This window comes from Asparagus officinalis, chromosome 1 (assembly GCF_001876935.1).
Source record: "Asparagus officinalis chromosome 1, Aspof.V1, whole genome shotgun sequence".
Classification (NCBI taxonomy): domain Eukaryota; kingdom Viridiplantae; phylum Streptophyta; class Magnoliopsida; order Asparagales; family Asparagaceae; genus Asparagus; species Asparagus officinalis.
The window spans coordinates 114,856,510-114,866,817 of record NC_033794.1 but is presented as its reverse complement, the minus strand read 5'-3'; the positions used below and the strand labels follow the sequence as shown (position 1 = coordinate 114,866,817).

At 37.1% G+C, this 10,308-nt stretch overlaps 1 protein-coding gene across 1 annotated transcript in view; it reads right to left on the bottom strand.

The window, feature by feature from the left end:
- LOC109829095 (protein DETOXIFICATION 16-like) overlaps positions 1-9,544 on the bottom strand; it is a 14,552-nt gene extending 5,008 nt beyond the window's left edge. The window contains exon 1 of the mRNA XM_020396185.1: positions 9,344-9,544. Coding sequence (XP_020251774.1) covers positions 9,344-9,535 — 192 coding nt within the window. The 5' untranslated portion in view covers positions 9,536-9,544. The remainder of the gene's footprint in view (positions 1-9,343) is intronic.

The window sequence follows — 10,308 nt, the reverse complement described above, 5'->3', positions numbered from 1 at the left end:
TTTTTTTTGGGGGGGGGGGGTGTTTGAAGGTTTGCTAAGGACTAAATTCGGCCATATTTCTCCTCATATCAAAATAATAATGTCAAATAAAGAGAAGATACAAATCGGTGAATGCACAATCCTATTGAATTACTTGATTTGAGAACGAAGTTCCATTCTAGGGATGTGGTTGACAACCCCTCAAAAACTGATCCATGACTAATCATGTCCTAGTATTGTCTTTTTTGTTTTAGTTTTGTTTTGTAAAAACTGAACCATAATTGACATACATTTGCAGACTAAATTTTGGCCATTAAATTAGTTCTAATTTGGACCACCTCTCTCGTACTCTATACCAAGTCTAGTTAAAACAGATTTTTTTAGTTTTGGGCAGGTTTGTTGAAGTCAGGAGCTTCTTCCCCCACCTAATCCCCCACCTACCAAGCCACCATCCTAATAGCGTCCACCCACCACCAAATAGTCTCCACCAACCCCTTCACCAACTAGTTTAAGAACTCTATATAACGGGCCAAAGATGAGTTTATGAAGCATCCCAAGCCACTGAGAAAGAATAAAAGAAAGAGTGAAGAGATTGTGGATCCAAAAAGGGAAAATAAGAGTAGTATGGTGAGAACTAGTAGCAGAGGGAGAAAGAAAAAGATAGATAGATAGATTGATAGTGAGAGAGAGAGTATTTGTATGTGAGAGTATAGTGTGTTTGTACCATAAAAAAATAATAACTATATATTTCTTAGTGTCCACCACTCCTCTAACTCAACAAGTTGTATCAAAGTCTAAATTAGGGTGCGTGTATCTGCTTATCGTATGTTGTGTGACTGCCATCAAAGGTGAATTCTCCACATCAGAAAATAAGCTAGACTATCATATACTCTTTGAAAGTATTGGTTACTATTCATGAGTATGGTACTATTCATGAATAGGGTTACTGGTCATAAGTATGGTTACTGTTCATGTGAAATAGTGAAAGTTATAGCTCGTGATAGAAGCAATGCAGTCAGGGACCTGTTCTCTCCTACGGTGATCCTATCGGCATTCTTGAAGGCTGAATTTCATGTTCAATCTGGGACTGTAAAGTTGGTTGGTCAGGGACCAGACTTGCGTGGAGATACTAAAGCAATACCACGTCACGATGGCAGATCTGACAAATATGACTACTACACTCAAGAAACTCAATGGTAATAACTATAACTACTGGAAGACATGTATGAAGTCCTATTTATAAGAACAAGACCTTTGGGAGGTCAATGGGGGTGCTGAAACTACAACACATCAGGAAGCTGGCGAAGCACTAAGAAAGTGGAACATCAAAGCCGGTAAGGCTATGTATATGATGAAGACGACAATTGAAGAAGATCTGGTGGACAATATGCGAGATGCTAGAACTCCGAAGGAGGCATGTGATACGCTCGTAATACTCTTCTCGAAAAAGAACGATGCCCGACTTTAACTCCGGAGAATCAATTGATGACCTTGCTACAAAAAGATCTGACAATCAATCAGTACTTCAAACAAGTAAAATCACTATGTTTAGAAATTGTTCAACTAGATCCAGATTCTAAAGTATATGATGCAAGGATGAGGAGAATAATCATCCATGGTTTAAGATCGAAATATCACAGACTCGTTGTTGCTACACATGGGTGCCCGACTCAACCAACATTATTAGAGTTGGAGAGTTTGCTCGCTACACAGAAAATCCTAGCCAAACAAATGGTCGGCGTTTCAATAAAAAGTAAATATGAAGTACTCTTCAGCAACAAGGAGAGAGGCAGATCAAGAGGCATGAGGAAAGAGGAGTATGGAAAGGTTGGTTCAAGGAGGTAGCCAGGATGGTCATACACCGACAAAACACAACAGCATGAGGAGCAAGATGATCGTCAAGTAAGGAGACCCGATAGTAGCTGTTACAATTGTGGGAAGAAAGGAGACTTTGCCGGAGAGTGCCACTACAAGAGGAGGCCTGCAGAGGGCAATGCTGCAACATCGCACACATGTCCAAATGATGAAGAAGAATGGAATGCCCAAGTATCCGTGACCATCATTGAAAATGTACCAGTCGACGAAGATGAGGTTTCTGGTATGACACTAACCTCGATTGTAGAAGAATCTGAGTCCGCATTTGCAGTGGTTTCAGATCGAGAAGAAATCAGCTATAATAAAGATTGGATCGTCGATTCTGGCTGTTCTAACCACATGATAGGAGACAAGGAAAACTTGTCAACGTGAAGGACTATAAAGGTGGTCGAGAAGTTGTGATAGCGAATAATTTGAGATTACCTATCACACACGTCGGAAAGGCTATATTTACGCCACGCTACAACCCGAATCAGATATAACTACAATATGTATACTATGTACCGAGTATGAAAAAGAATCTTCTATCTGTTTCCCAATTAACAGCTTTAAAAAACTATGTAGTATTTGGGCCATAAGATGTAAAAATCTATCGAAACTTAAAGCCACCAGGAGAATCTATCATGGAGGGATGAAAGGTAAAATCTATCTATGTGATGTCGGCAAAATCAGCATACATAGATAAAACCAAACTGCTTTATGACATGCTCAGCTTTGCCATGTGAGCTATCATAAGCTCAAGATCATGATAGAGAAGTCAATGTTGAAGGGTCTTCTACATTTGGATATTCATGAAGGGACCTTATCCGGAGGTTATCAGTACGGTAAGAAGCATCAATTATCATATCAGAAGTCATAGTTCAGAGCCAAGGAATCTTTGGAGCTTGTACACTCAGATGTATTTGGTTGAGTAAAATAAGAATCAATTGTTGGGATGCAGTATATGATCACTTTCATTGATGATTACTCAAGGTATGTCTAGATTGATTTTATGAAGGAAAAGTTTGAAGCACTCTCCAAATTCAAGCAATTCCGTTAAGAAGTCGAAGGAGAACTCGACAAGAAGATTCGTCGCACAGATAACGGGGGAGAGTACACATCGAAAGAGTTTTACGATTACCTTAAGCAGCAAAAGATTCAGCGACAGCTAACATGCCCAAATACTCCACAGCAGAATGACATAGCTGAAAGGAAGAATCGTCACATTGCGAAGATATATCGAAGCATGCTTCATGCCAAGAACGTACCAGGATGTTTTTGGGCGGAGTGTATGAAGACGGTGTTGCATGTGATCAATCGGCTACAACAACCAAACCTAGAGCTCATGTCACCATTTCAAAAGTTGTGGAATATCAACCCAATCATAAGTTATTTTAGAGTTTTCGGTTGTGTATGTTATGTCTTTGTACCTGATCACTTATGCAACAAGTTTGATAAAAAAGCTATAAGTTTTATATTTGTGAGGTATGACAATAAAAGAAAAGGATGGAGATGTTGTGATCCCACCACCAGACGGTGCTACACATCAAGGAATGTTGTGTTTAACAAAGCCTCATCTTGGTGGGCTTCACAAAAAGTTGCACTCCTAGACTCTAGTGATTTAGAGAATCAATTGCAAAAGAAGCTGTGAGAGCTAGGTTAAGAAGAAGGACTACATCAATCAGAAAAGACAGAATCAAACTCTTCAATATCCTCAAAGGAGAATAATCCATAGAAAACGGGTGTTTATCAGACAACGCCAGAAAAAAAAGCTCCCGAGCCAGATAGAGGACATCGAAGAAGAACCGGTCGAACAACTTCGAAGATCAACGAGACCCAGAAAGCCAAATCCTAAGTATGCTAATGTTACCATTATGGAAGATGTGAATGAGCTATCTAGCTTCAAGAAAGCATACAAAATTGATGAATGGATACAAGCAATGGAGGAAGAAATTCAAGCTCTACAGCAGAATCAAACTTGGGAGTTAGTGCCAGATGTCAAACCTATCTCCTGCAAATGAGTTTACAAAATCAAGACTCAACCGGATGGGTCAATCGAGAGATACAAAGCACGCTTGGTGGCTCGAGGATTCTCTCAACAGTATGGACTGGATTATGACAAGACATTAAGTCCAGTTGCTATGATAACAACAGTTCAAGTTCTTTTAGCTCTAACAACAAGCAAGAGTTAGAAGCTTTGGCAGATGGATGTGAAGAATGTATTTCTACACGGTGAGATGAATCGAGAGATTTACATGGAGCAACCTATCGGATTTGAGAGCAAGGAAAATAAAAGATATGTTTACAAACTAAAGAAAGCTTTTTACGGACTGAAGCAAGCTCTGAGAGCTTGGTATGGCAAGATTGGTGAGTTTTTAATTCAAAATGGATACTCCCTTGCTCCTGCAAATTCTAGTTTATTTATCAAATAGACTGGCAATAAGCTAGCAATCGTGTTGGTCTATGTGGATAATTAATCATAACTGGAGACGATGACGCGAAAATCCAAAGAACGAGGACAAATCTCTCTGTCAGGTTTCAAATGAAGAAGCTTGGGGAGCTCAAGCATTTTCTCAAATTAGAGGTCGACCGAAGGAAGGATGGACTATTCTTGTGCCAAGAAAAATATGCGAAGGACATGCTACTCAAATACGGGATGTTCAATTGCAAGCCAACCTCGACACCGATGGAGACAAATCTGAGACTGTGTGCACATGAATGAAAAGATTTGGAAGATCCAACTATGTATCGACAACTAGTTGGAAGCTTAATCTATCTAACGATGACAAGACCAGATATTTTATTTACAGTTGGTGTGATGAGCCAATATATGCTGAGCCAATATGTGCAGAAGCCAAAGAAGCCTCACTTAGAAGCAATCTGAAGGATCCTAAGATACATCAAAGGTATAGTTAACTATGGTCTTATGTATAAGAAAGAGAAGAATGTGAGGCATATGGCTATTGTGATGCTGACTATGCTGAAGATCATGACACTCGAAGATCTACTACCGGATACGTGTTTAGTCTCAATTCAGTGGTTATATCTTGGTGCAGCAAAAGACAATCAACAGTGTCACTGTCAACTACAAAGGCGGAGTACAGATCAGCAGCGATGGCAGCTCAGGAAAGCACGTGACTTTTTTAATTAATGAGAGATCTACATCGGCCCACAGACTATTCGGTAGCTTTACATTACGATAATTAGTCTACAATACGATTGACAGATAATCTAATTTTTCATGCTAGGGCAAAACACATTGAAGTACATCATCTTCGAGAGAAAGTTCTTCAGAAGGAGATCGTAATGAAGCCAATCGAGACAAACGAACAAATCGCTGACATATTCACCAAAGCACTAAGCACTTGAAAGTTTACAATATTTCGTAGTTAGCTTGGACTCATGGATAGAGAAGTCGCTGTTGAGGGGGAGTGTTGAAGTCAGCATCTTCTTCTCCTACCTAACCCCTCCACCTACCAAACCATCATCCTAATAGTGTCCACCCACCACTAAATAGTCACCACCAACCCCTTCACCAACTAGTGTAAGAACTCTATATAAGGGGCCAAAGATGAGTGTATGAAGCATCCCAAGCCACTGAGAAAGAATAAAAGAAAGAGTGAAGAGCTTGTGGATACAGAGAGGAAAAAATAAGAGTAGTGCGGTGAGACCCAGTAGCACATAGAGAAAGAGAAAGATAGATAGAGAGAGAGTATTTGTATTTGAGATTATAGTGTGTTTGTACCACTAAAAAATAATAACAATATATTCTTAGTGCCTACCACTCCTCTAACTCAACAATGTTGTCAAACATACCCTAAGGCCCCGTTTGGTACGCGGGAATGGGGTAGAATGAAATATCATTCTCACTTCTTATTCCCTCATATCAAACAAAATTTGTTTTTAGATGTTAGAATGACCATTCCCATGGAATGATCATTCCCACTTTTTGTGGGAATGGACATTCCAAGTGAGAAGATAGAGAATGATCATTCTCATTCAAGGGGAGAATCAAATTAGTTAGGTTTTTTTTTTCAATTATACCCCTATTAATAATAAGAATTAATTTAAAAGGGGAGAATCAAATTAGTTAGGTTTTTTTTTTCAATTATACCCCTATTAATAATAAGAATTAATTTAAAAATCATGGCTTTTGACTACGTATTTCAATTATACCCCTATTAATAATAAGAATTAATTTAAAAATCATGGCTTTTGACTACGTATTCTTATTTTCTCTCAGCTACTAATTATATTCGAACAATAGGAATTTTTCACTGGGCAGGGATTAAAATTAGTGGTACATATTTTAGTAGCATATTAAAACTAGCGGTACATATTTCATTAGCCTATTATATCACAATCATATTAAAACTAGCGGTACATATTTCATTAGCCTATTATATCACAATTGCTCAACATAGGAGCAACACAATTTAATATAAAAACAGATACAACTGAAACTATATATTATTTGCCGATTGAAATTCTTTCATGTTAATATTTTTTTTTGGTCAATCAATTTTTTTTTGTTTATTCACCAATATTTAAAGTCTGTTATTTTCACCAGCATATTATATTCTTTTTAAACTTTTGTTATTGTTTTCCCACCATAGAGAACTATATGTACCCATAACGTACACAGTGCCGGCCCTAGCTTAAGGCAATTAAGACATTTGCCTTGGGCCTCAGCTTGGGTAAGGCCCACCCATGACCCACCCACAACTTGTAGTTATAGTCCTCATAGGCCCTTGTGAAAGGTTGCGAGCACGCTTACTGGTTTGTTTTACGACTTACTTCATTTATTTTGCGTTGTTTTTTTATCTGTTTTAGTAAAGATTGAATCTGTGTGTTTATTGTGGATTCACAGATGTTAGGGTTGGTTATGCGTTCTTATTTTGGGGTGAGGAAAGGGGTATTGATAATTTGGAGGTGATTTGAGTGTTGGGTTTAGCTGGGTGGTCTATATTATCATAATGGATTGTTGCAAATGGGTTCCAAATGGGTTCTTGGAAGTAATATTAATGCATGTATGTGTCGTTGGTTTTATGGTGTTTTGTATTGTTTGGAAAATGTAAATTTCAGTGTCTAGTTATGATGCGGAGAAAATGATGTTGATTAACTTGAAGGTTTGAGGTTTAGGTAGTTTAGGGTCTAGATTATGATCATGGGTTCATGCAAATGTGTTTTCGGAAGTAGAGTGTATAGTTTAGTTTATTTGATCATATTTAGTTGTTTCTATTCAAATTTATAGCCTGAGTTGTTTCTATTTCAAATTTATAACCTGAATTGTTTCTATTCAAATTTTAAAAGTAGAGATTAATAGTCCAATTGAAGTGTTGAACTATATAAAGTGGTTAGATTCTTTTCTAAATACTTGTATTGCTTATCGTGTATTATTGACTATACCCGTAACAGTTGCTTCCGTTGAAAGAAGTTTTTCAAAATTAAAATTACTAAGATCTTATTTAAGATTGACCTTGTTAACAAGATAGATTGAATGGTTTAGCAATATTATCTATCGAAAATAATATGTTGAAAATGTTGAATATAAAACTTTAATTAGTAATTTTGCAGCTCAAAAGGTAAGAAGAATGAGATAAAAATCTATTATGAGTTGTATCATTTGGGCCTCATCTAATATTTCGCCTTGGGCCTCAAAATTCCTAGGTACGGCCCTAAACGTACATGTTTGATTGTGGTTCATGCACAACAATAAATCTAACTTTTGATTGAAAGATATTTAATCCAATATTTATGAAAAGAGGAAACTCTCGCTGAGAAGTTGGCCAAAATATTAAAATTATCAAAATCATATCATGTCTAGACTATATATAGAGGTATAAGGGCATTATTATAACACATACCTAGATTAATATAACATATGCAGAAATAGTGATAATTGTTTACAAAATATAAACGAAACATACACCTGATCGATAACATGCGCATTAGTATAACACATACCTAGATTAATATAACATATGCATAAATAATTTTTTTTAGTTATTATCATTAATGTTTATTTTTATCTTATTAAAAATCTATGTTCTTATAAGGGCATTAGATTTTCATTCAACTCTCACTTGTGAACTAGTGATACCAAACATGGGATTGGGAATTAGATTTTCATTCTAGCTTCATTCTACAAACGCACCCAAACAAGAGAATGAGAATGACTATTTCATTCCCACATACATTCCATTCCATTCATTCTTCCATTCCATTCTCACTTGACTTCATTCCCACGTACCAAACGAGGCGTTAGGACTTTATGAGTACTTACCTTACAATTCCAACGAGTTTTGAGGTTAAGTAACAAATCCAGACAATCATCTGCTTGCTACATTCTATTTCAATAAAGGGAAAAACCGAAATAAGTACCCCTTTTCGGATAGCTTTGCAGTACTCCAAAATTATCCTCGATATTTTTTTCCTTTGATACCGTTTGCAAGTTGAGCATTCTTTTTTCAATAATAATAATAATGATAAAATAAAATAAAAATCTAAAGAACTCCAAGGAAACTAGGCTTCATAGATATTTCTTTTTTAATTAATGTGTTATACAATGTAGCATTAGCAAATAATTTTCTGATGAAGACACTTCTACCATGCATAAACCAAGGTAGCTCCGAAACATAAAAATAAAAAAGGGGCAGAATAAAAATAAAAATGAAAACCGGAATAGCTAGTGATTGCATCTACTTTTGAGGATATTCGAGCCGAAGAACTCAATAAGTATGAAGCCGCTCGACGTCATATAGCTGAGGAAGAGGTTGAGGTTGAACAACTGCAACAGCTACACGCCCAAAAACAAGCTGAGCTGACACTTTCGAATACTTCTCTGGAGAATTTGTGAGAGAAGATCGCTGCCGCTGAAGTGGAGTTGACTAGGATGAAGGCTCAGTTCAAATGAGAAGAAGTTATCGTCACTGAGCTCAACGTCAAAAGTGCCACTTCCCTAGTGAATTACCGTGCCAAAGATTCCATTCCATTCATTCTTCCATTCCATTCTCACTTGACTTCATTCCCACGTACCAAACGAGGCGTTAGGACTTTATGAGTACTTACCTTACAATTCCAACGAGTTTTGAGGTTAAGTAACAAATCCAGACAATCATCTGCTTGCTACATTCTATTTCAATAAAGGGAAAAACCGAAATAAGTACCCCTTTTCGGATAGCTTTGCAGTACTCCAAAATTATCCTCGATATTTTTTTCCTTTGATACCGTTTGCAAGTTGAGCATTCTTTTTTCAATAATAATAATAATGATAAAATAAAATAAAAATCTAAAGAACTCCAAGGAAACTAGGCTTCATAGATATTTCTTTTTTAATTAATGTGTTATACAATGTAGCATTAGCAAATAATTTTCTGATGAAGACACTTCTACCATGCATAAACCAAGGTAGCTCCGAAACATAAAAATAAAAAAGGGGCAGAATAAAAATAAAAATGAAAACCGGAATAGCTAGTGATACAAAGATATTAGATAAAACAATACATACCAACAAGCTGGAGCCAGTGACAGAGCCGAAGGAGGCGGCCATTGAAGCTCCAGAAAGAGCAAGCTCCCCTAAATGACCCACAAACATGACTGATATCACCTGAAGAAGGAACATCAACACATTTGCAAGTATTAAAGGCCCACCAAGGCCCAATTGCTTACGGATCTCAGCCATCACCACCTTCTTCTCCATTTAAGACAGAGTTATCTCTCTCTGGAGCTGGAAGAGCTGATGCCTATATGGAAGCGAGAAGGGGAGGGCAACGGAGGAGGGAACAAATGGCGTTAGAAGGCTTGTGAGCTGCTGCCACGTTGCCAACGGAGGTGAAGCAAATCTCAGTGAGGGCATTAAATTCACAACGGACAACTTTTGGAAACAAATTAAACAATGTTTTTGGTCCGCTGCATGTATCAAAGGTGTGGCTTATTTTGATTTTTGGCGCTGATTCAACAATGTACCATCTTTTCCAAGTAGATAATAGTTTTTGACCTATTGCATTAATGTTAATTTAATGCACACATTTTTAAGTCTACAAATTCAACGTGTAATGGAGAGTACAACCACACAAACTAGGAATGAGTGCAATACACGGGAGTATGGTAAGTGTTAGATTTAGATTGTATCATAACCGCCTACTAAATAATCAACGCTTGAGATTAAAAGTAGTGGTCTCTCCACTACTTTTTTGTAGTGGAGATGATCCAAATCCCTTAACAGATTCGGCAGATAATGTCATCACGTAGGTTCTCCGAGTATAACCAGGTTGCAATTAATGTCAGCAACAATCAACAAGGATTTGTAATAAATCTCTCAAACTCTAATCTCACCTCCTTATGTTATTCCCACCCCCCCAAGATTGGATACGATAGGCGGAGCTAACATGCTTACTTTTGTACAGACTCGAAATTACAAAAAGAAAAATTGAAACACTAAATTAAATTTGACTTTTGTGGGCCAATGCTAAA